This window comes from Pelophylax lessonae (assembly GCF_965119305.1).
Source record: "Pelophylax lessonae genome assembly, chromosome: 4".
In the NCBI taxonomy this organism is placed as follows: Eukaryota; Metazoa; Chordata; class Amphibia; order Anura; family Ranidae; genus Pelophylax; species Pelophylax lessonae.
Window position 1 is genome coordinate 545,725,216 of NC_138771.1, and position 27,396 is coordinate 545,752,611.

General features: G+C 42.6%; 1 protein-coding gene across 2 annotated transcripts in view; it reads left to right on the plus strand.

The window, feature by feature from the left end:
- The first annotated feature begins 3,001 nt into the window (after positions 1 to 3,001).
- Positions 3,002 to 27,396, plus strand: part of PROM2 (prominin 2) — a 127,820-nt gene continuing 103,425 nt past the window's right edge. For both annotated transcript variants that reach the window (XM_082253152.1, XM_082253153.1), the window contains exons 1-3: positions 3,002 to 3,419; positions 11,344 to 11,393; positions 14,605 to 14,795. In XM_082253152.1, coding sequence (XP_082109278.1) covers positions 3,149 to 3,419; positions 11,344 to 11,393; positions 14,605 to 14,795 — 512 coding nt within the window. In that variant the 5' untranslated portion in view covers positions 3,002 to 3,148. The remainder of the gene's footprint in view (positions 3,420 to 11,343; positions 11,394 to 14,604; positions 14,796 to 27,396) is intronic.

The window sequence follows — 27,396 nt, forward strand, 5'->3', positions numbered from 1 at the left end:
TCTGCTCCATCTGCTTATCAGGGGAGCCTGATCAGTAGTTAGGCCTGTTACATGTGCTCATGGTGTGATTCATCTTGGCTGAGGAAGTGTCCCCACTGTATCCAATAGGGGAGCTTGTTGGACAGTGGAGAAAACCCAGCCAGTGACACACAGGCTTTTATGACTATCTCAGTGGGTTAGCACAAACAGTGGTGCATCCTGGGATATGTTATACAAGCCAGGGGCACATGTGACAGGGTGTCTTTGGGCGGGAAGCCAGGTCCCAGGAGGAGGGTGATGGCTGTCTCTCCTCCTGTCTGTTATGGAAGGTGGTCACAGGCAATCAGCCTAGTGAGCCAAGAGCGTGGTGCTGAGCCAGGAGGTCCAGGAAGCTGACAAGTGGAGTTGGAGGCAGAGCAACCTTGGGAAAAACATTGTCCGTGAGTACCAGGAAGCTTGCAAAGGGGGCCGCCCAGGAAAGGGGACCGCTCCAGTGGGAGTCAGTGGACAGGTGTCAGTGCACACAGCAAGTGAGAAAGGGGGTGCCAAGTTAGAACCCTGAAGAATAACTCAAACAGGATCACATTATCTTCACTTCTGTGGCAAGGTGAAGCAGCGGCCTTGCCGCACACTACAGCTAGTTGTCCTCAAGATTGTGCATAGTTCATAGTTGGAGTATCCCGCTCATCCCTTCTCCTATCCCAGTTCTAAATAAAAACACAAAAAACTAACATCCCCTGGATTATTGACTGAGCCAAGGACTTTTAATGCTATTTGTCTACTATCAGTTGCTAAGGATAACCCGGGGAAATCCAGAAAGTGAAATTCTCAGCAGTCCTCTAGGGGGCAGTGCTACAAGATAATAATAATGATTTGGATGAGTGTCAGGCACATCCAATAATCACACAACAGAGAAAAAGGAAAATAAATTGCGAGCATGGTGTGGTAAAGTAGTATACCAAAACTGAGCTCCAGGAACAACTTGCAGAGGTGAGGGAGTGTTTGAAAGACACTGCAAGCAAGGCAAATGATTTAGGAAATAGGGCATTTAAAGTTAAACCTGCAGTGGCTTTGAAGTGTGTTCAAACCTCTGTAAGCAAAGCTGAAGATTTGAGTGAGCGGTGTGCAACCCTCATAAATATGTCTAATGATGCCCTAACAAAGGACAAAGGCCCTAAGCCTATAAGCAAAAGTAGGATGGTGGCACTGGTACTTAACATAAACGGGAAGCTGAGGATCTGATCAGCTAGGACCAAACTGAGTCAGATACAAGGAAGGCAAGGCCTATGGTCTCCAGGAGACACATGTAGACTGATTTACTTAGGGTGGGGGTCCCTAGAGAGAAAATAGATGGGATTCCTACACCAGCGCTGCTTAAGAAGTGGAAGCAAGTGGTTGAGAATGGTAGATTCAGTTACATTAAGTGATTTTTGTTGTCATAGAATGGGTCACATTGCTAGAGAGTGCCATGCTGTAAATACTGGACAACAGCAGGCCTGTTTTCCCAGGACAGCACGGAGAGACATGCAAGTTTATTAATTTAGTTGGAAGTCAATGCCTTTCCGTGAAAGTGTTACAAGACAACAGTGGGCACCTACAACAGTTTTGCAGTTTAAAAATGGGAAGATTGAGAAATGTGAGCAGTGAGCTATGTTTTTTGGAACAGGTGGAAGGAACATATAATCTGCTTTGTCTCTCACTCTTTTAAGGTACTGAGCATTGAGAGGTGGAGAAGGCAGAGCAAATGACCAAGCCAGATGGGATGAGGAAGAGCAGACGATCAGATAAGAGCCTGAGGAAGATGCGGATGATTTCCTGATGGTGGCTGAATTGGAGTAGACTTTCCTCTGAGCATTTCCTTATGACCAGAACAAGGAAGGAAGACATGAGGCTCTCCTCATCTGGAATTTTCTTTCCACAGACTGCCAAGGACATTGCTAACCCTTCTCAAAGGAATGTTGGAGTTTTCCAGGGACTTTGTCTCATTACCCAGAACATACGGGAGTGGAAATGGAATTTTGTCTTCCCATTTACAATATGGGGGGTTTATTTCACTATTTCCTAGAGAAAGGCTTTAAGAACACTGGAAATTCTATAAAAATCAGTTATCTACCCTAGAGTATGCAGTGTCACCATGGTAACAAACACTGCACTGCTAAAAAACAATAGTAAAAAAATAATTAAAATTGTAATATACTAAATATATATATATATATATATATATATATATATATATATATATATATATATTACATAATTTTACCAGAGCAATCGTACTGCTGTGACAGTGATCATGTGCAATGGGTGAGTGCTCTAATATCACTATAAACGTATGAAGAATTATTATTTATTTGCAAAATTGTATGAAGGAAACTAAGAAAAACATTTTTTTAAAAATGTTTCGTATTTTTTTAGCTTCTATGGCAAAAAAATAAAAAACCCAGTGGTGAATAAATACCACCAAAAGAAAGCTCTAAAAATTTAATTTGGGTACATTGTTGCGTGGCTGGGTAATTATCATTGAAAATGTGACAGTGCTGAAATGTGAAAATTAGCCTAGGCAGGAGGCAGGTGAAAGTGTCTGGTATTGAGGTGATTAAACTCTAATTTTTAAAAATTCAACAGTAAGATTCACCTGCAGTGAATGTTTAGTAAATGTCACATTCACTGGTAATTGTCTTGCCCAGGGAACTAAATGGGTATAAACCAGTTTACTGCAGTGTTCCACATGATATTTCTTTTAGCTGATGTGTACCAACCTATATCCTGTATCCTCTACATCTTTTCTGTACAAAATGGTGCTTCACTTCAGCAAGATATCGCTAGAACAATCCATCAATGGATAAGGAGAGTGCAGCTAAAATGATGACCTTGGTGCATATATCTGCTAACTACAAATGAGACTTTCCTGTTTTATTCTAGTTACTTGTGACTCAGTGGAGGATGTGTCTGGGATACTCTAGCAGAATTCTGGACCTGCCCCAACACAAACAAGTACATCAGGTTCATCAAACGATATGCTCTGCACTCTCACAGTAGCTGTAGGAGTGTTACTGCTCGGAGCTTTTGACTTTCTTACACCAACCATAGATGTGGCAGTCGGGATCCAGGACCAGGAATTCTAGTATATGAATATAATGGGTTCTCTGACATCCAACCGGTGACAAAGATGCCGTACCTGGGTTGTGAAAAGATGGGCTTGCTGGACTTCAGGATAGGCTCCTGGCACCTGGTCTTTTTTTGCATCCTTCTTCATAATATGGGACCATTGGCAGCACAGACATGCCAGCTAGCTACAGAATCAGAAGAACTAACATTTGATAAGGTGGGAAGTACACAAAATATATCTGTTGTGAGAAAACATTCTGATGCGCTGGATCCCCTTTATAACATGCAGAGGATTTTTCTGAAAGCCGTCCAGCCAAACCCCTTCCCAAAAGGTAGGAGAAATGGAGAAAAGTATTTTAAAAGAAGAGCAAAAAAAAAATCTTTGATTTACATTGCCGTGTAAAATCAGAAATGTCAGATGGAGTAATATTTCAACAGTTGAGCTGTGCAGCTACAGGTGTGATACAAATCTATGACAAATAGCAGCACTTACTGAGTTATAGAAAACAGGTAATGGGCACTTTGTGGTCTCATCCATGTAAGTATTATTAAATGAATGGCTCAGTAATGATCAGGATGCTTTGTCCTGGTATGGATGTATAATGGAAATAAAAGAGGTACCCTGGAGGGGTGATGACAAAACCTATACAGTTTCTAACCTGTGGTTATATATGTTTATACCTCAAAGAGAGCTCCATACCGTGTGAAATACTATAGTGTCTCACTATGAATGTAGTATGATACATATCTCACCTTCAAGAGAAATTACTACAATGCAAAGTATGTGTGTCACTCTGATGTGACATTTCACAGCAGAGAAGATCTAGGAAATGATTTATTTAATGAATGAACATTCCTATCTTTATTAACTAAAGATCTAAAACTGTTATTGAGTAGAACTAAAGGCAATAGAGTAAAGGGGGATTAGAACACCTGTCAGGTTTGGATTGTTGTATTTAGGGAGAATCACCCTCTCTATATATCAGGCATGTCCAACCTGCGGCCCCGAACCCCAGGCAATGCGGCCCACTGCCCCCTGCCAATTTTAATTTTGCTGGGGAGGAAGGAAGTCGGGTCGGGGGCATGGCCACAGCGGCTTCCAACTAACAGTAGGCAGAGGCTGCCTCGGGGGGGTTGGGGATGTGAGCATGTGCAGTGTTTCTAACTCCTACCACCGTGACCACTTCAAATCACTGAAGTGGTCATGGTGGTTAGAGTGTTCCTTTAATATCTCACAGAAGAAGTAAACCTCCGTATACTGGTTCCATTTAATTTGATCATCCTCTAGTTGTGTTAAATTAGTGCGGGGGGTGCGGCCGCACGGGAAGGGCGCGGCGGCATTTTATTACTTATATACCTTAACTATAGTATATATTTTATATGCGGCCCGAGAAAATTTCTCTACACTCAATGTGGCCCAGAGAAGCCAAAAGGTTGGACACCCATGCTATATATCCTGGAGACCATTATCACCTAAAAGTGAAAGTCAAAGAAAACCCCAGGTTTTGAGTTTTCGCCAGAACAAGAGGGGGAATCTTTAAAAGGGGACACTAGTTCTGGTGATCATGGTGACTATCAGGGATTGCCCTCACTTTGGAGGGATTTCTTCTCACTTCCTGTTGTGCCTAAGGACAGAAAGTGAAGGGAAACTTTTTTCAATGGGAAAAAGATGGCAACAAAACTGACGGGGATTATAACTCTCTATTAATCTATTTAAATGAAAAACAATTATGGGCTTTAGTACTACCATAAAGATGATTTCTAGTTTGTTATCCATGTAGACGCCCAGGTGCTGCAGTCTTAATTATTTGTCTACCTACACAGAGAATATGAAAGCAATTATTGACATTTCCATGTAAATTTTAATACCTTTTAAAGCCTTCCCATCTGCCTTATTGTTTGTTCATTTCCCCCCAGAAAGTTTTCTGTACTGAGAGATCAGTAATGAATTATATTGGGTAGCTGTGATCTATTGTGAGTGCATTCAATTCTGGGACCTAGCAGCTAAATACCATGCAAGGGAAAATCAGAAACAATTCACAAAGCTTTACAGAAAAATATTTATTTCCAGTCATGTGACTAAATTTCAACTCTCATTTGACTGAAAATGTCACTTTATGAAAATAATTATGTTTATCATTTCTAGATTGTAAGCTCTAACGCACAGGGCCCTCTAGTTCCTCCTGTTTTGAACTGTATTGTCTTCCCTCACATTGTAAAGCGCTGCGCAAACTGTTGGCGCTATATAAATCCTGTATAATAATAATATCATGGTGTTTTAGATTTGCACATCTATGTGTTGCTTGGTCAGTCATAGTGATCACTTTAAAAAGTAGAAGATTTGGCCAACATGTCCCTGCTTTCAAAGCTAAATAAGGATCACCTGCTGCCTCAAAATTATAGGCCTATCTTGGTGATTTATAATGATCTAAAGATGTTGAGTTTTGGCGGATAGACTAGCCTTTATTGTTTCAGCTCTGACCTCTCCTGATCAATCAGGGTTATTCCCCAATAGATTAAACACTGACAATATAAGGGCTCATTTCTAATGTCATTCAAAATGCAAATTTACATTCTGAACAAGTACTGCTATTGAGACTAATTAATAAAAGAGCATTTGATAGTGTTACCTGGTCATATTTATATACTCTGCTGCAAAGCTATGATTTCAAAGATGCATTTTGGCATGGTTTTGAAGCTTTTTATCACTATACTAAACTAGAGTCTGCACCTTTGGATGTAATACTGACTTCTTCACGTTGGTCACTGTGGCCAGAGGAACACGCCAAGGATGTTTCCTTTCTCCTTTATTATTTGCGTTAGCTATGGAGCTTTTGGCTACAGCTATTAATATGCACCTGGGTATTGGGGGATATATTAAAGGCCACTCTCAATTCAAGTTATGTATGTACACCAATGATGTCATACTATTTATCACACAGCCCCGTATATCTTTGCCCAAACTTTTCTGTGTCCTTAATTAACCACTTTAAGACCGGAAAATTTTGCTGCTTAATGACCAGGGGGTTTTTTGCGATTTTTTACTGCGTGACATTAACGGACAATTGCGCGGTCGTGCGATGCTGTACCTAAACAAATTTCACATCCTTTTTTTCCCACAAACAGAGCTTTCTTTTGGTGGTATTTGATCACCTGTGCGATTTTTTGATCATGCGCTATAAACAAAAAAAGAGCGTAATTTTTGAAAAAATAGCAATATTTTTCACTTTTTTTTATATGAAATTCCCCCAAAAAAAATGAAAAAATCAAAATTTTTTAAAATTTTCATCCAATTTGTTTTACGCTACATATGTTTGGTAAAAAAAATTGCAAAAAGCGTATTTTGATTGGTTTGCGCAAAAGTTATCGCGTTTACTAACAAAGGGAAAGATTTTTGTCATTTTTGGTGTTTTTTTTTTTTTTTAACGAGTAATGGCGGCGATCTGCGATTTTTATTTTTTTTTGCTGTACTGCGACATTGCGGCGGACAGATCGGACCCTTGACTGACATTTTTGACACTTTTGGGGGTACCAGTGACATTACTGCATAGTAGAACCGTCTGATCTTCATTTTTACACAGGGGAGAATGACAGGCGGCTTGTTTACATCAGCCGCTCTGTCTTTCTCCCGCTGTACCGGCGATCGGCGAGTGACCGGCGGACATCGGGTCCGCCAGTCACACTCCCGCACTCCTCTGTGAACGAGCCGAGGCGGGCGCACGCCTCGGCGGGCGGGCGCGCGCTCGCCCGCTATTGGCTCTAAAAGGAGTGACCGGCGAGCGACGTAGACCTACGTCACTCTGCCTGGCCGGGGCCGACTGCCGCAGTAAATATACTGTGAGCAGTCGGCAAGTGGTTAACAACTTTGCAGCTATAATTAACTTTTCCAAAACTTCTAATATGCCTCGGAATGTCCCTCCATCCCATTGTGAAGCTTTAAAAACAACTTTTTCCATTCCACTGGGCTTCACAGACGCTACTGTATCTTGGGGTGCAACTTACTCCTAATATTACCTCTTTTTTCAATATAACTACCACCCTTGTGTGACACGGCTCTGTAACACCTTTAAGATATGGAAGTATAGCCCTATATCTTTCCTAGGGAGTCACAGCAGTCAAGATGAATATCCTGCCAAAATTGTTGTACTTGTTCCAAGCCCTTCCTATCATGATTCCTAAATCATTTATAGATAAATTCCACATAGATGTTAATAAATGTATTTGGCATGACAGACAATATAGACTCTCTAAACATATTATGTACCTTTTTTAACATAGAGGAGGTCTGGGTTTGCCAAATTTCAGCCTCTATTATCTAGCCTCTAGATTCTCACAACTCGCCCAATGGAACTGTGTAAACTCCAAGTTTCCATTGCTTAAAGTGGGCCAAAGTCCTTCAATGGAAATCAGATGTTGTCCCATTTGCTATTATAATCGATAGGATTTATACTATTATGCTTATCAAAAGGATACTTCACATGTTGAATGATATTTTGCACCTTTTTGATGCTAAATAAGATTCTTGAAAAGCTTTGCATCACCTTTTTATATACGGATGTACACTATATTACCAAAAGTATTGGGAAGCCTATCTTTACACGCACATGAACTTTAATGGCATCCCAGTCTTAGTCCGCAGGGTTTAATATTGAGTTGACCCATCCTTTGCAGCTATAACAGCTTCAACTCTTCTGGGAAGGCTGTCCACAAGGTTTAGGAGTGTGTCTATGGGAATGTTTGACCATTCTTCCTAAAGCACATTTGTGAGGTCAGGCACTGATGTTGGACGAGAAGGCTTGGCTCGCAGTCTCCACTCTAATTCATCCCAAAGCTGTTCTAAATTGAGGTCAGGACAGCAGTTAATTTCCCCCACCCCAAAATTGCTCATCCATGTCTTTATGGACCTTGCTTTTTTGCACTGGTCCAGATCATTTGGGATTATGGTGTGGGGTTGTTTTTCAGGGGTTGGGCTTGGCCCCTTAGTTCCAGTGAAGGGGAACTCTTAAGGTGTGAGCATACCAAGAAATTTTGGCCAATTTCATACTCCCAACTTTGTGTGAACAGTTTGGGGGTGGCCCCTTCCTGTTCCAACATGACTGCTCACCAGTGCACAAAGCAAGGTCCATAAAGACATAGATGAGCGCATTTGAGGTGTGGAGGAACTTGACTGGCCTGACCTCAACCCAATAGAATACCTTTGGGATGAATTAGAGTAGAGACTGCAAGCCAGGCCTTCTTGTCCACATCAGTGCCTGACCTTACAAATGCGCTGGAAGAATGGTCAAACATACCCATAGACACACTCCTAAACCTTGTGGACAGCCTTCCCAGAAGAGTTGTTGCTGTTAGAGCTGCAAAGGGTGTTTTTTATTATATTCCAACAGTCACGCTGTTATTTGTTATTTTGATCTTTTCACTATTTTAGTCTGTTGACTGCTGTTTGTTATTTGTACTGCACATTTTTTACAAATAAAAATAGTTTGTGAACAAAAAAAGAAAAGTACAAGGTGTGTTAGGCTGACAGCTGTCCTTATTCGATTGCCTTGTCAAAGCACTCTGCTGAGATATACAGTATGTGTAGGAAGATGCAAGTTTCCCTCCATCCTGTAGGTGGCACTGTGCCATTACTGCAGATGGAGTGGAATCTCTTAGAGGAATTATTCCCTCATGAACTCTGTCAAGTTCACAGAAAAGACAGTTGTCCAATTGGAAGCTGTAATCTCTCAAGATTTCAGGTGGCCATCTTGGTGTCAGAGCTTATATAATGGGGTACCCACATTATTCTGGCATGCCTGGCCTGGATCACCTCACTGAACCCTAACACTAACACTAACCCTTCCTGTGACCCTGACACTAACCATGACACTTATCCTCCCTGTGACTAACATGAACTCTCCCTTTGAACCCAATTCAGTGATGTGCACAAGAGCAGCGGCTCTCCGAGGTCTCTTTCTCCTCATTGGCTGAGATAGGGGCTGGGCTGAGCCACGCTCTGTGTCTAAATGGATACACAAAGCAGTGGCTCGGGAGCGAGCCTGCTCAGGTGCCTCCATAGCAAGCTGCTTGCTATGGGGCACTGGGCAGGAGGGGGGAAACCAGGAGTGCAGCTGGTGGACCCGAGAAGAAGAGGATCTGGGCTGCTTTGTGCAAAACCATCACACAGATCAGGTACTGTAAGTCCCCGTTCACACTGGGGCGACCTGTCAGACGACCTGGTCGCTTGACAGGTCGCCGTAGGTCGCTCGCCATAGAGAAGCTATGGACCCGTTCTAATAGGAGCGACACAAGTCGCTCCGACTTAGAAAAAGGGTCCGGAGCTTCTTTGGGGGGACCCGGAGCGACCTGCATAGACTTCAATGTTATGAAGTCCGTGCCGGCCGCTCCGAGGTTGCGGTGCGAGCAGCGCGCCGCGACCTATGAGGTCGCCCCGGCAAGTCGGATCGCCCCAGTGTGAACAGGGCCTAAGGCTCCGTTCACATGTAGGCGTTGGCGTTTTTCAGGCGTTTGTTTATCGTTTTTCAGGCGTTTTACAGGCGTTTTTATAGGCGTTTTTGCAAGCGTTTGCAAGCGTTTTACAGGCGTTTTTTTGGGTGTTTTTAACAGGTGTTTTTGGTGACCAATGGAAAAGCAGAGTGTTTTTTTTACAACATTTGCAAAGGAACCTCCCAACCTCCCAGGGACCTCCTCTTTTTTTTTATGGTTCTGGACATGCTACAGAGCTGAAACTTCACAGGTACACTTTTTAGACCCCCCCCCCCCCCAGACACTAAAATTAAAACTAAATCCAAAGAAATCTTTTTTTTTATTTTTTTTAAATTTTTTCAATAATTGGCTCTCTATCAAAAACGAAAATTTTTAAGAACTTTTTTTTGCCTGATTCATAGTCCCTGGGGTATGATCCAGAACCCTAGGCACTTTTTAGGGGCATTTATTGGGTTTTAGGGCTTCAAAATGGTGTTTTTTGATTCCATATATATATCTACAGTACGGTCACCTTCGCATAGCAGAGTCAATTTACCCTAAACTACATTACGGTCACCTTGGCATGGAAGAGTTTGGTCACCCTGGCATAGCAGAGTCAGTTCACCTAAACTTCGTTACGGTCACCTTGGCATGGAAGAGTTTGGTCACCCTGGCATAGCAGAGTCAGTTCACCTAAACTTCGTTACGGTCACCTTGGCATGGAAGAGTTTGGTCACCCTGGCATAGCAGAGTCAGTTCACCTAAACTTCGTTACGGTCACCTTGGCATGGAAGAGTTTGGTCACCCTGGCATAGCAGAGTCAGTTCACCTAAACTTTGTTACGGTCACCTTGGCATGGAAGAGTTTGGTCACCCTGGCATAGCAGAGTCAGTTCACCTAAACTACATTACGGTCACCTTGGCATGGAAGAGTTTGGTCACCCTGGTATAGTAGAGTCAGTTCACAGTCACCTTGAGTTCGGTCACCCTGGCATAGCAGAGTCAGTTCACCTAAACTACATTACGGTCACCCTGGTATGGCAGCAGGCTACGGTCACCTTGGTATGGCAGGGTCTGGTCACCTAAACTGCCTAACTGCTGTTCTCCATGTTTCAGGAAAATGTGCTCACAGCAGAGGCATGCCAAGGGGGTGGAGACCTGGGTGGAGAGCTGGGTGGAGAGTTGTGCTGTTTGAGCTGATCAGGAGCAACTAAACGCTTGTAAAACGCCTGTGAAACGCCAAATATCACTTTACATTGAGGTCTATGGGACAAAACGCCTGTGATCTGCCCAAAAAGAAGCTCAAGTACTTTTTTCAGCGTTGGGCGTTTTCCTTAGGGCGTCAAAACGCTCAGATGTGAACAGGGGTCATTGCAATGAATGGGATTTGTCTTGTTGGGCGTTTTGAGAGCTGATCAGTGAGCAGAAAAACGCTCCAAAAACGCCTACATGTGAACGGAGCCTAAGTGTAAAAGGTTTGTTATTTTAATATAAACAAAACTAAACATTTAATAATACCTTAAAACAGGGATTCCCAAACTACCGCCCAGCAGCTGTTGCAGAACTACACATCCCATGAGGCATTGTAAAACTCTGACATTCACATACATGACTAGGCATGTTGGGAATTGTAGTTCCTGAACAACTGGAGGGCCGTAGTTTGGGAACCCCTATCATAAAAGAATAATAATACTGCACCCATAAGCACCCATTAGCACCAATATTTAAATATTAATAAGGTGTTTTTGCTTTTCAGTTGCATTTGTTATATTTGTGTTATGTTTTTTTCTCCTAGAGTTGCTGCGTGCTCTTCTCAGAAATTCCTCCCTATTGGAAATGTCTGAAGTGAGTAAAATGCTGTACTATATGCATATATAGCCTGTCACGTATAATGCATAATTTTTCCAATGCTAGAAAGGCTGAGGTCCCATTCACACCTGAGCATTTTTTAGGTTGAAGATCAAAGCCACAAAACGCATAAAAATACTATTGTTGCAAATAGTGCCTGTTCCCACCAGAGCGCTCAGGCACTTGTCATTTGAAAAAGTACAGCATCTTCTTTCAGGCAGATTTGGACATTTTCAGTCTCAAAGATGTCATTGGGAACACTTTGAAACGAGTTATGTGCAGTTTTTAGGCTCTTCAGTAATAAAAGTCTATGGAGCCAAACGTGTGCAATCCTGCCCCAAAGAAGCTTTTTTTAGGGCACATCACTCCTAAAACATTTGAAAAATACACAAAAAAGCCTTCAAAATTACCTGAATACACTACACTACACAGCCTAAAGGCTGTTCAATAGGCATTCATTAACCACTTTACCACCGGAGGATTTTGCTGTCTTACTGTACATCCAGGCCACTTTTTGCGATTCGGCACTGTGCGACTTTAACTGACAATTGCGCGGTCGTGCGACGTCGTACCCAAATGAAATTTACGTCCTTTTTTTCCCACAAACAGAGCTTTCTTTTGATGGTATTTGATCACCTGTGCAATTTTTACTTTTTGCGCTATAAACAAAAAAAGAGCGTAAACTTTGAAAAAATAACAATATTTTTCAAATTTTTTTATATGAAATTCCCCCCTAAAAAAATGTAAAAATCAAAATTTTTAAAAATTTTTGGCCAATTTGTTTTCTGCTACCTATGTTTGGTAAAAAAAATCACAATAAGCGTATTTTGGTTTGCACAAAAGTTATTGCGTTTACTAACTAAGGGAAAGATTTCTGTCATTTTTGGTGGGGTTTTTTTTAACGTGTAATGGCGGTGATCTGTGATTTTTTTTTTTGCGGGACTGCGACATTGCGGCGGACAGATCGGACCTTTGACTGAAATTTTTGACACTTTTGGGGGTACCAGTGACATTACTGCAGTAATCAGTGCTATACATAAATAAATGACACTGGCAGGGAAGGGGTTAATTTTATTGGAGAGGGAGGGGTTAATGTATGCCTGGTGCTTACTGTGACGTGTGTGGGGGGAGGTGACTGAGTGACACAGGGACAGATCGCAGGGTCAGCTATGCTGAACCCTGCAATCTGTCCCTGCCTGTCACTTAGGAGATCCGCCCGCTTTGTTTACACAAGCGGGCGGATCTCCACACTCGATTCCCCGATGATCGGGGAAGAGCAGCGCCGATCGCCGCTGCTCCTCCCCTGGACCGACTCTCGCTGTGACTGAATACAGCGGGAGCAAGCCTCCGGCGGCGAGCGCGCACCGCCCACAAGGGGAGGAGTCCAGCGACGTAGGTCTACATCGCTGGATGGGAACGAGCCACTTTGCCGCAGTACAGTCAACGTGACTGGACGGCAAGTGGTTAAAGAAAAAGTACTAAGTGTTCTTAGATGACTGCAAGCATTTTCATTATGATCAGTGGTGTATTTTGGTTTTATGCTGCCCTAGGCAGGACTAAAATCAGGCGCACACCACCCCCCCCCCCATTTAAATTTGTCCCACCTCAGCCATGATATACCGTTCTTGTCTCAGGGTCTGATGGAGAGACTGCAGCCATTCACAGTGAACAGCTGCGGCTTCCTCATCAGACCCTAAGACATGGTTTGTATAAGTGGCATGAATAGAATTACTACCCATGACCTGACGTCTGCAGTGATTCCTCACATGTGTGGGTTGATTGGTGTTTTTGTGCATGCGGGGCTGACATGTGCGTTCACCTTTGCGCATGAGCATAGGAGAACAGGGGCACTTTCATTTTTTTTTTTTATTACACTGTTGCTTTAATTTTATTTATTTTGTTTATCACTTTTATTGCTGTCACAATGAATGTAAACATCCCTGTGACAGCATTAGGCATGTGACAGGTACTCTTTATGGAGGGATCCTCTGCATAGGTGTGCGAACAGGGTGTGCCAGCTGTGCCTGGGCACACCTTAATCACCCTGTGTGGTGCAGATTCCCCCTGTTTAAACCCCTGATATTTCACCAAAGCCCCATAACGGGGCTCCTAAAAAATGTTTAAAAAAGAATTAAAAAAAAAAATTGTAAAAGTAAAAACTACTGACACCATCCACTGCCCTACTGACACTAATCTCTGACCTACTGACACCATCAGTATATATACACATGTGCACACACACATGCAACAATATGTGTTTTTAGCTTTGAGGTGCACACCCTAATGCAATAGGCTGTGCACACCTATGCCTCTGCACTTATAAGCATTCAGAACTCCAATATCGATGTTTTTGAATGCTTTTGATTTTTTAAAAACTGGCACCGAGTAAACCAGAAGTGATGTCATGTCATTGCTTCCGGTTTACTGTTACGAACAGGTAATCATAGCTTTTCTTGGCTGTCCGGCTAGCCGGCAGACAGGCTGGCTGATCATTCGGATCTACTGGTGTGACGGGTGAGCCAGAGAGAGCCACAGAAGGCATCCCCTCCCACTACTTGTAATAGCAATCAAGCGGCTAGTAAGCTGCTCCAATTGCTATTAAAAGAGAGCCAACTGCTGCAGACATCATCCTGGCACAACCACCAAAAGGACAGGAAGTGGTTAAAGATCTGCCTCTGCCCTTCTGCTTGGGTGCAGCGCCACCCCTGAAAAATGGCGGTCTAGGCAAATGCCTTGCTTGCCTCGCAGTAAATACTCCCCTGATTGTGATGTGTGTTATCACATTTGTCCAGAGAAGTGCCTGTTACTATACACTATATGTTACCGCATCTATTGGCACATTATTCAGTCTCAGTCACTCAGTACAACGTTGATTGCTGGTCACCTGGAGGACCAGGGAAGGGTCTGCAGTTCAATGCTCACTGCCTAAAAGACAGAATAGGGCATCGCAGCCCAGAACACACTGATCCATTTTAAGTTATACAATCTAGTCCTTAAGCTCAAATTAACATTCAGTTTAAGTTAGCTAAATACGTTCTAATAGCCCATTGGGCTCTGACTTCCTGATTAGATTATGCTTGGCATCCAAAATGAACAGAACCAATCAGAGTTCACTGTAAGTTCAGGAACTGCTGTTACATAATAAGGACAAATGAAGGAAACCATGATTCTGTTGTATTTTATTTTACCATTTCTATTGTCATTGTAGGTAGTAAAATATGAGGCTGGATATGTGACCTGTGCCATCATTGCAATTCTTTTTGTCATCTTTGCTCTGGTATTCGGAATCATTTTCTGTACATTCCGCTATCGTGGGAGAAAAGTGCTGCCGTGTGAAGGAGCTCTCTGTGCACCGACTCCAGTCTTCATAGTCCTACTCTTTACGCTTTGCTGCTTGATGTAAGTTTTATTCATTTTTATATAATAGCATATAGCGGGACCACCAGTCCTCCTGTAGGGGGCTAGGGCACATAGGTGGGCCCAAACAGCAGGGGAAATTGGTGCCGCCGGGTTGAGGGCAGAAGGATGCCCTGTACTGCTCTCTGCAGCAGCTGAAAGCCTGTTTGTCTCCCTCCTGCTAGCTTTCAGTAGCTGCAGGGAGAGACACAGACACAGGATTACATTGTTCCTGCTATTGCTTCCCGGCCCCCTCCAAGTTCTGTCTGTTTCTGATCCCCCCGTGTGCCCCCCTGTCAGTCCTCCCCCCCCCCCTTCCCCTCCCCCGTGGCCCTGTCCAAAAATTTTAAACATTGTAATAAATCATTAAAAAAAAAATGACAACATAAAATAATTTTAAATATGTAAAAAACAATAAAAAAATGGCTAATTCACAAATTCACACAGGTTCTCTGTTATGTCTGTGTCTGCTAATAATGATTTTAGTGTATTTTAAGTGAAAATATTGCTTTGATATATTCGGTGGGGGGGGCTGCCAGGTAGGCTGTACAGGGCCCCATGATTTCTAACAGCAGCCCTGATAGCATGTATGAATGCAATCCTCAATATTTGACAAAAAAGGCTATTAGTCATGATGTGAAGGATACAGATTAAATAATAGGTTACTCCAAGATTTCATATTTCTGATATGTGTCTGTTGTACCATGTTCTTGTGTTAAAATGGATGCTGTTCTCTTTGTATTTCTTCCTTTGTGTGAGATTCCCTTGTGATCCTGCCAGTCCCTCTGCTTTCCTGTTTTAAACTGACCAAGCTAGGCATGAAAACACATCCATCTCAGTATGGTCAACTTTCTGGCTGTGCTGGGAGAAAAGCCTACCCGTCCTCCAATAATCAGACTTGTGCTGATACAACCTCCTACACAGCCATTCACTGGGAAGATTAGTATGCTGCTGCTTCTCCACCCTCAGCTCTCTAAGACCCTTATGCAGCTGAGAATAGAGATTATGTGATAATTTATTACAAAAAAAGGTATTTATAATTTGTTTTTGTATATTAACACAAACTTTTGTTCCTATCCTAAACTGAATAGGTTGTTTTTTAAGATAAGGGTTGACATTAGTGATCGACCAATATCAGTTTTTCGTTGCCGATACCAAAATTGGCCATGGCATATCGGTATCGGACGATATTGGCCGATATTTTCGTACATTTAAAAAACATTTTTTTTTTTTTTTTTCACTTGACAGGTACTCTTGTGGAGGAAAGACCCCAAACCCCTCATCTGCACTTAAAAGCATTCAAAACGCCAAGTTTGGCTGTTTTGAATGCTGTCATTTTTTTTAATCTGGCTCCGAACACCCGGAAGTGATGTCATGACATAATTTCCGGGTTTTTACATGGAGACCCGATCAGAGCCAAATGCGGCTTTGATCGGGTCTTCGGTGGCCGTGCAGGCTGGTTGCCCGGGTCTCCCAGTGGGACAGGAGACCCGGATGAGCCATTGAAAGGCGGCAGGAGGGGGGGCGTCCCCTCCCGCTCCTTATAATGACAGCCAAGTGGCTTCTCAGCCACATCGGTTATCATTGCAAGACAGCCGACCATCAGCTATGGACGCCGGTACCGGGGTGATGCCTCTAGCTGCAGGCATCACTCCGGTACAAGCACTTTCCCAAAATATCGGCAATATCGGCCACCTTGGTGGCCAATTCCGATATATCGGGGAAAGTGCAGATCGGCCCTCGATATATCGGCTTTGCCAATAATCGGTTGATCACTAGTTGACATACAGTATACTTTAATAGAACAGCTAAAATATGTCAACAGGGGAAAATGCTGATGTAGGCTGCCTTCAGTGCTGGTCACAAGTCTTTGCATGTGATCTCTGCTGAAGGAGAGAATCAGAGCACCAATTCTAATACATGATCAGCACTGATGGGAGCCTAAAGCAGCCTTTTACCAAGAAAAGTATGTGTCGACCCCTCTGCTAATTTATTATATTTATTCCAACAAAACTGTTAACATGGTTTTGTGTTAAGATGCAAAGTGTTATTAAACTTAACAAAAAAGAAAATGCTTACAGGCAGGGTTTTTATGGCAGAAAAGACTCGTCCTACTGCCTGTCAGCAGTATTTTACACTGAGCCGTGCATGCACAGCTCAGACTACCTTACTCACTCTGTTCCGTGGTGACGCAACTCTTGTGTGCATACACATCCATTCAAGTGGCCTAATGGAGTGAACCCGGAAGGAAGGCCGGGTGAGGATGGAAGCACCCCGCACTGAAAGCACAGCACTGGAGGATCCTGAAGCTTTATGACACACTGGCAAATTATGGCATAAAGCTGCAGGGGCTCAAATATATATATAAAAAAAAAAAAAAACAAGTTTACTACCGCTTTAAAGAGACACTGCCACAAGACCATTTGTTTCAACAACAATCTTATTGTAAGGTTATTTGTGCATTGATTTTGTATTGTAGCATGATATTTACCTGTAAAATCCTCCTTTGTGTAGAAATGCAAAAGCCCAGAGACTGCTGCTGGGTGCTGCCATCTTGCTGATGTCTGAAGGGTGGCCATGTCCAGCCACTGCCTGCCATAGACTTTAACTGGCTATTTGTAGCAAGCCTGAACACTGCACCTGTTCCTCCCAGCCACACTAAAATGCCAGGAGGGACGCACCGCCTCTAGATGGCCCCTTGTGCAAGGGATCTTAAAGTGCTGGGTAAAACTGCCCAATTTATTTACCCCGGTGACCACTGCCAGTGGGACAGAAAATAGTGGGAAATCAATGTTTTCAGGTTGTCACCAGAGCCAAGCCAATAGCTGAATACAAATCCATAGACTGTTTGATGTCCCAAAGGATTTGAAATTATGTTCGGCCAGCCCTATGATTTAGACACCATTGCCAGACAACATAAATAAGTCAGTGACCACAATTTTCCCTACTGTGTTAAGCAATAAAACATGTATGTATAGCCAAAACTTTATTTTCTGGTTTGGAATAAGAGATTAGGACACCAGTGAGGTTGTTATTGCTGCCTGTGGCCCTGTTGGGTAGATTCAGCCTCTCTATTTACCCTGGTGACCATTGCCAATGGAGAAGAAAGTGGTGGGAAATCTATTTTGTTAGGTAGCCACCAGAGCGGGAAGTGGAGAGAAAACTGACTATGGTGCAAAATTGAGTACACAATATGTCAAAAGGGAAGAAAATTGCCTTAGGGTTAAATATTTCGAGTCTTATTGATAGATAGATGTACCACCCTCCTAGGTAGGTGCTAGGCAGAGGAAAATATGGTTGCTCTGTCTGCTTATCAGGAGAGCCTAATTAGTAGTTAGGCCTGGTGCATGTGTCCAGGGTGTGATTCATCTGGGCTGATGGAGTATCCCCACTGTATCCAATTGGGGAGCATGTTGGACAGTGGAGGAAACCCAGCCAGTGACACACAGACTTTTGTAACTATCTCAGTGGGTTGGCACAAGCAGTGGTGAATCCTGGGATACGTTATAAAAGCCAAGGGCACACTTGACAGGGGGTCTTTGGGCGGGAAGCCAGGTCCCAGGAGGAGGATGACGGCTGTCTCTCCTCCTGTTTGCTGTGGATGGTGGTCACAGGCGGTCGGCCTAGTGGACCAGAAAGTGTGGCTGAACCCAGAGGTCCAGTGGAAGCTGAGGGTGGAGGTAAGGGCAGAGCAACTCTGGAAAAACAGTGTCCGTGAGTACAGGGGAGCTTGCCAAAGGGTCTGCCCAGGAAGGGGACCACTCCAGTGGCTAGAGTCAGTGGACGGATGTCAGCACACAGGCAGTGAGTGTAAAGGGGGTGCCAAGTTATTGACCCTGAAGAGAGAATTTAAGCGGGAACAGTAATCTTATCTTCACTTCAGTGGCAAGGTGAAGCAGCGGCCTTGACGCATTCTACAGTCAGTTGTCCTCAGAATTGTGCATAGTTACTAGTTGGAGTATCCCACTCATCCCTTCTCCTATCCCAGTTCTAAATAAAATCACAAAAACAACATCCCCTGGTCTGATCCTTGACTGAGCCAAGAACTGTTAATGTTGGTTATCTACTGTCAGTTGCTAATGGTAACCCAGGGGACCCAAGAAGGGTAAATCTCAGCAGTCCTCTAGGGGGCAGTGCTACATATAAATTCAGCTAAAGCCATTTGATGATGGTTGCAGCTCCTGAGGGCACCACCATCTAAGTGCATGCATAGCCCCAAATGCGTAGTCACACCCATCTACATCAATGGGCTAGTCTGGAAGTATCCATCAGCATTATCCACAGCTTGTAAAGAAGAGATATCAATGCGCTACCAAGTGAAAAACTAACAAAAATAAAAAATAATATAAAGCTGGATACAGCAGCCAATCCCTCTAGTGTCACACCACTGATAATAATGATATAGCGCCACTCCATACCGCTTTATCATTATCCTCCACAGCTTCATCCCAGCTTGGCTCTGTGACTGCCGCTTACACCTAGCAGCTTTCTGGCACAGCTCTGCTACTGGCCATCTTCTAGCCAAACTCTGCATTCCCTGGCTGTTTTCTGCACAAACTCTGCAAGGGAAGTATGATTGCTATGCCCAAAGCAGTGAATGCATACATGTTTTTTATGTTTTATAATTACTAGTAAATGGCTGCACTTAGATGGTGGCGCCCTCTTTCTTTTATTTACTATTTGGAGAGAAAACTACCAATGGCACTCCTGCATGAGTGACAATTCTAAAAGAGTCTAAGATTGGAATTCTCTTTTTACCCGATTCACACTAGCAAATGGGGCCATTCCGGTTTACATGCAGAAGACCCAGCACTTAAATGTGAATAGTAGCCCAATTGAAATCAATGGGAGGCCAACAGCACCCTCAACTAATCTGGGCTGCTCACATGTAATCGCTCATGAAGTAATATTTTACATGAAAATATTGCAGAAATCTTTCATATAGATATAACTTTAGCTTTGTTCATTTTAAGTAACAAATAAAAAGGCACAGAAATTGAAAAATACAAGCTTTATACTTTAGTGAATTGACCCTTAAAAGTGCAAGTGTATGCTGGGAGAGCTCCCCACGGAGGGATATATGTGTTACTGGCTTATTTCTGCTTCATCAGCAGAGGTCAAAAAAACATAGCCCAAAGTCTTCCAGCTCATCTGATCCCTGTCACAGCAGTTGGCAATCATGTGCAGTGATAATCTGCTCTCAATACACTAGACTCAGTGTCTCCATGTATGGGTACATGTATCTCTGTACAGCTTCTTCAGCGTCCTCACCGGCAGAGAGCCTTTGTCAAAGTGAACGCAAGGTGATGGTGTCCTCTCTGGATGTCAATAGAGACTCGCCCCAGAGACAGGATCCTCAACTTGCTTCCTTAATAGAAAAAAAGCTGCATGTTAATAATATTTCATTCTTGCAGTTACTGTACAATATGGCATTCTCTCCTCTCCGACATCTACCTGCTAAATCCTTACTTCTGCTCAGAGCTGCATTAACCAGCAAAAGAGAAGACAATTTCAGTGACTGGTCCACTGTTCACTTCTCAAGATTACCTTAAATAATCACACCGACAACAAAAAGGCCAGGCCATTTTTTGCAATTCGGCACTGCGTTTCTTTACCAGACAATTGCGCTGTCATGCGATGCTGTACCTAAATAAAATTGCCACAAATAGAGCTTTCTTTTGGTGGTATTTGATCACCTGTGCGATTTTTTATTTTTTGCGCTATAAACAAAAAAAGAGCGACAATTCTGGAAAAAAAAACAATATTTTTTCACATTCTGCTATATAACAATCCCCCCCCCCAAAAAAAAAAAAAAATTAAAATCAACACAAGACAATTCTGGAAAAAAATACAATATTTTTCACATTCTGCTATACAGTATAACATTCCCCCCCAAAAAAAAATAATTAAAAAGCAAAACTTTTCATCCTGTTAGGCCAATATGTATTCTGCTACATATTTTTGGTAAAAAAAATCTCAATAAGCAAATTTTGATTGGTTTGCGCAATAGTAATCGCATCTACAAACTAGGGAAAGATTTAGGTAATTTATATTTATTTATTTTTCACTAGTAATGGCGGCAATGTGCGATTTTTAGTGGGACTGAGACATTGCGGTGGACAGATCGGACCCCTAACTGACATTTTTGACACTTTTGGGGGGACCAGTGACATTACTACAGTAATCAGTGCTAAAATGATGCACTTACTTGTTACTACACTTGTTACTGTAATAATGACACTGGCAGAGAAGGGGTTAACCCAGTGGTGATCAAAGGGTTAAGTGTGAGCCTAGGGGAGTGTTTTCTACTTGTATGGGGGAGGGATTAGTGAAATGAACATAGAGACCTGTGATCCTATATAGGAGGATCACAGGTGCTCTGTGATTATTTCAGAGAGAACAAAGGTCAGCTGTGTTTACAACAGCAGACCGTCGTTCTCTCTCAGTGGGGAGCGATCATGGGTGGCCGACGGCAATCTGTGCCACTGGTCCCATGGATTGGCATCCCTGCTGCCTAGTGGAGGCGGGGAAGTGCCACTGGTGACGTGCGTTAGCTCCCAGGACCGCTCCCGCTAATTGACTTACTCATACGTCGATTCGCGCAGCCGAGCCAACCTGCTGCAGTATATCTTCAGTGGGCGGTCGGCAAGCAGTTAATTACTTGTGTATCGGCCACAGCTTGACAACTGTAAAATGAACAATTAAACATATATAGCCAACACCAGATCCCTTTAGCAGTGCAGAGTGGCGTATCTCAACTTTTCTTACTTATTAGGAGTTCAGCCCCCAGCCGTCAAGGTTAGGCTCAGGGGCTTACTAAGGGCTTCCTGCTCCCCATTCTACCGACCCCATCAGCCACCTCAGCCCACAAAAGGGATAACCGCCAGCTGTGACAATAAAATGATGTAGCGACAAACTTAAATTACTTAACCACTTCTGCTCCGGAAGGTTTTACCATCTTAATGACCAGGCCATTTTTTGTGATTCGGCACTGCGTTACTTTAACAAAAAATTGCGCGGTCATGCGCGCTATACTAAAATACAATTGATGCTCTTTTTTCTCACAAATAGAGCTTTCTTTTAGTGGTATTTGAACACCTCTGCGGTTATTAGATTTTGCGCTATAAACAAAAAAAAAGCGACAATTTTGAAAAAAAAAAAAACAGTATTTTTTACTTTCTACTATATAATATTCCCATTAAAAAAAAAATAAAAATCTAATTTTTTTTTATCAATTTAGGCCAATTTGTATTCTGCTATATTTTTGATAAAAAAAATCCCAAAAAGCATATTTTAATTGGTTATAGCGTTTACAAACGACGGGATAGATTTTTAGACTTTTTATTTATTTTTTTGTTTTTATTAATAATGGCAGCGATCTGGGATTTTTAGCGGGACTGCAACATTTGCGGCGGACATATCGGACCCCTAACTGACATTTTTGACACTTTTTGGGGACCAGTGACATTAATACAATAATCAGTGCTAAATATTATGCACTGTTACTGTATAAATGACACTGGCAGGGAAGGGGTTAACACTGGGGGTGATCAAAGGGGTTAATGTATGCCTGTTTGTGCTTACTCACTGTGGGGGGGAAGGGCTCTGTGACAGGCACAGAGAGATCGGGGTTTCAGCTTATCTGAAACTTCTGATCTCTCCCTGCCTGTGTGACAGAAGACTCGCCTGCTTTGTTTACATAAGAAGGCGGGTCTTCTGTCAGTTTCTCTGACGATCACAGGAGGCTGGCGGCAATCGCCGCCGCTCCTCCCGCTACCTGACTCCCGCCAAGACCGCGTGCACATAATCATGTAGTACTACGTGATTATGCGCAGCCGAGCCGCCCTGCCGCAGTAAATCTGCATGGGGCCGTCGGCAACTGGTTAAACTAACAGTAAATATTGCAGCCAGGATTTAACTACAACAGCATCCAAAATAACACAACGGACACAACACAAAGTCCAAATTGTTTTTTTGGGGGGGTTTTTTTTTGTCTTTTTTAAGAAATCATAACAGCAAAGTACAGCAACAAAGGGCGGGAGGGCGGGGACTTGTTCCCTCGAGAAAATTGGAACCAGTAAGTCACTTGACTTGCAGTGACTCAAAAATCCCCACCAATAACCTGCCACCAAATTTACAGCACCCACCCCTTTGTCATTCCTTAACCCTTTTTACCCCAATCTACCAACCCAAACTGTCTCCAGTCATGATGCCTGCTGTGTTTATAACACAAGGCATTGCTTTCTAGTTGCTCCCACATCAAAGATATGACGAAGTGAGTGTGGCAGGCACGGCTGTCATTCTCCTGTCACTTGACCCAATTTCAGAACGGCAGTCATTTCACTTTACCTCTAAAGAGCCTCAAAGCTTTTTACTGAGCTTGTTAATGCACCTGAAGCACACGGGGACAGGCAGCGTCTTAGCAGAGGAGTGGATCATTAAACGATTTTACTGTGGCTGTGCCTGCTGGTAATCCAAGGGTTAAATGGTACCATGACTTTGCTACAAGCTGCAGTTTATTTGCAGACACACATAGAAGCTGGGAGAAAAGTTTCAAAAAAACATATTTGACAGCTTGGAATATTTAATTATGATTGACCCTCAACTGAACTCCTTGAAGTTTATGTGTGCTAGTTTATGAACCTTTGATGAAGGATGAAGAACCTAATTCCATGTTTGCATTTATTCTTTTATTCAGAAGTCATATTGCACCACTTACAATTAGAGGACCCAGTCAAATTAGTCAATGCTAGATTTAATATACCTTTCTTCCCTTTTCCAACAAAATTGTTACAATTTTGTGACAAGTAACACGAAGCTTGCCGAGTGCTCCTCATCGTCTGGTTTTGTGGCCAGGGGGCCACAGTGTTTTTTTTTTTTAATTTTAATACATTTTTTTTCAGCATGGTGACTCCTACTATTATTCAGTAAATAGGAAAAGATGCCGCAGCAATCATTTATTTCCTTTTCTGTTATAATGTTTGTCAGGTTTAAACTGGCAAACTGGTAAAATTCAACCCATTTCTCTTGGTGACCGCTATTACCAGAAAAGGGATAAGAAAATCAACAAATTCTGAGCTTCCTCAGAACAATAAACAAGAAGAAATCTTTCGATGGGGACATTTGTCTTATATTTTCCCCCACTTTAGAGAGATTTTGTAAACAAAAAATTACCATGTTGGGGGGCCCATACCCCCGATTACTGTATACAACCAAGTTAGATAAGATGGGGCTTTACGGGCCAATGGGAGGATCATATACCACACGTAATTGTCTAAAATATAACTTTAAAATTATTAAAATTGGTACAATACATAGGAATGGTTACCCATGTCTAGCATAACTAAAATCAACAAACATAATAGAATCGCAATGTAGAAATACTTCCCAAAAGGGAGTGCCAATAATTCAATGGGCAGGGGGCAGGCATTCGGATTGTGGACACGCTGCAGGCTTGTTTCTGCCTGGCGTCTAGCTGCACCGTAAGGTAGATGTGTTAATGGTGCAGTCACTGTACAGCTTACCATCTATATACCCCTTGGTGCCCAACCTGCAGCTCTTTGGCACTTTTTTGTTGTCCTCAAGGCCCCTACAGATACAAACTTGTGTTTTCTTATTGCCCTGTTACGACAGTGATGTTTAGCTTTCTCATGTAATAGGTCTACAGCCAAGGGAGGACTGGGAATGGGGGCAGGGTGGCAATCCCCCTCCGGGCCACTCTGATGATGGGTAAAAAGGGCTCACTCAGGGCTGGATTAATGTGGGGGTCAGATACTGTATACAGCTGCTGGTCGCCGCCACAAAATGTTATATTTGCAGAGCAGCAGCGGAGCGGTATGAGTGTCCAGAGTACGCTCCTTGACCTGGCCGGCACAATAATAACACAGTCACTTCCCTGTCAGTGATATATAGTACACCTACGGTATACTATATATCATTCCCACGTTTTTTTACGATTCAGCTGCAGCTCCCCATTTTTTGGTTCACACCAATATACATGTGCACTTACATATATATTTATGTATTCATTTATTTAGTTCACACTAATATATGCACCTTTTTTATTTTTTTTATTTTGAATATATTTGCATTTTATCCATTTGCGCAGGTACTATTGGCGCATAACACCAATCATTCTACTACTTCCCTGTCAGGCAGAGTGATCTCCGCAGGGGCTTCCTGGGCCCCACCTGGCATAATGTCATGTATTTTTGTTAAACCTCCTTTGTTGCTATTAACATTAAATGATGTTACCACATTGCATCATGTTTTTGTTGCTTCATAACATCAATATCTGTTATAAAACCAGGTGGGCATGGATGGTGAGCTGATTCAATGGTTCAATGGACCATTTGACTGGACTTGCTCCCCAGGCCTAAGGCTGCCAGCCCTCCCTTGTCTACAGCCTCTGACTGTAGCATGTCCCCAGTCTCCAACAACTCTTATCTACAGACTCTGACTTCTCCTTGCAGTATGTCTGCAGTCTCTAACCATCTCTAGTATCATGTCTGCAGTCTCTGACCATCTCCTGTCTTGTACAATGTCAGCATTTTCTGACCATCTCTTGTATTGTATCCATAGTCTCTGACCATCTATTGTATCCTGTCCACAGTCTCTAACCATCTCCTGTAATATTAACAGTCTCTGACCATCTCTTGTGTTATACCCATAGTCTTTTACTATATCCTATTTTGTGTCTGCTGTCTCTGACACTGAATATTCACTGAATTTTACATGTTGCCCTTTGGTGATGTTGATGGCTGCTCTTGAGGCCCCCCATATCAAGAAAGTTGACCAACACTATTCTATACAGTAATGATGCTTTCTTTGAATGCACACTTATAATTACCAACCTCAAGTGCCAGGCACTAGGCAAAGGCCTTCCAATTATTAAATATCCCAGCTAAATTTTAGCTGATTGATGGATTTGGCATTCAATTCCTGTGGTCGGCTACAGGTTGCTTACTTCTTAATACTCTGTCAATTCATTTTTAGTATAATGCTTATAAATTGGTTAATTTTTCTTGAATGATCAGGATCATTGATCAGCAGAACCTGTCACGCCTATATTTTGCTCTTTAACAGGATGATTTGTCTTCATAGATCTTATTAGTGCTGTTATTTTCCCATATTAATGAACAACCACACACTGAGAGCTAATGAAGACAGGCTTTCTACCCTCAATATGTATGAATAGCAGCTGTTGATACACACAATACATATTCTTCATTGTCATGCACTATAAATTGAAATTGAACCCTTGATTAAGTTTCACTTGTGCCCTTTATTTTGTGAAGTTATTATGTTTGATGCATAAAAAGAGAAGCACAATAGTTAGTTGAAGCATCTGTGTATGTTGTCTTACCATGTGGTGGGTGTGTTTACTGCACTTATCCTGCGTTAGGAAATAACCTAATTACTGTATGTGACACATCCTGTTCAGTAAAGATGACACGAGATATAAAAATAGAGACCTCAATATGTTTATGTTGCATACTAATAAAGATAGAAGCTGAAATATCTCCTCTACACATTAGAAAATTGGTGGTATTAAAGTAGCTAGTGCAGATAACAAACCATATAAGTGAATAACACTTTACTGTGCAGAATCTGGATTCAGGGGTCAGTTTCCTCCGGGAATGTCACCTGCATGGATATAGCATGTTTTTACTATGTTCTGTAGATTTTTATGGGTGATCGACTTTTTTGTTGCACACCAAAAACATGTAAAAAGTAAATAACTGCGCTAAGCCAAACAAGATAAAGCTGCAGCTGTAGTGGGAAACAATATGGGAAGAAATGTCAAATAGAGAGCTGCGCTAAACAAATGATACACTAGAGAATAAGTGAACAGTGATTCAGATATTCATAAATCATACAAATAGTCCAGGCAAATAACACAGCTTATGCCTAAAAATTCAAGTAGGATAGTCCAAGAATAGAAGATTCCAAAGTGCAGATGCAGAGTTGATAAATCCGCCACCAAAGATCACTTCTATCAGCCGCAGTGAAGCATGCTAGGGATATACGCTTACCAGATGGAAAAAGGTTAATCGCATAATAAACACACTAGACAGCCTAGAAGCCAGTTGTAATGAATGACTCCTCTCTTAACCGGGTCCTGTTGGATACAGGGATCCGCAGCGTCCAGCAATCAAAGAGCACCAGCCACCTCGTCCAAACCAATGGTTAAGCAGATGTATGCAAAGAAAGAAGGGGCCACAATAGTGCAGATGGTCTAGGCAATTTTAATAGTTAACGAAAAGAAATACACTCACAGTTTCAAGATGAATAAAAGCGCTTGTCAGACAAGATTAGAAGCCGCCGCCGCCCGACTTCCGGATACACAGTGGTGACGTCAGCACGCCTTCCCTACGCACGTTTCGTCACAACTGACGTCTTCCTGGGGATGCGGGCGGCGCACTGAGTCACCACTTAAGTATCGTAAGAGGCATCCGCCCCTTCCGGAAGCAGCGGAGGCTGCTGTGTTAATTGGTTTAAAAGACAATGCTCCTAGCTTTGAAGGTATCTATTTGACTACAGAAGAGATTACATTTTAAGCCCTTCTGGGGTAATTCGTAAAGTATGTTGTGAACCCTTAACT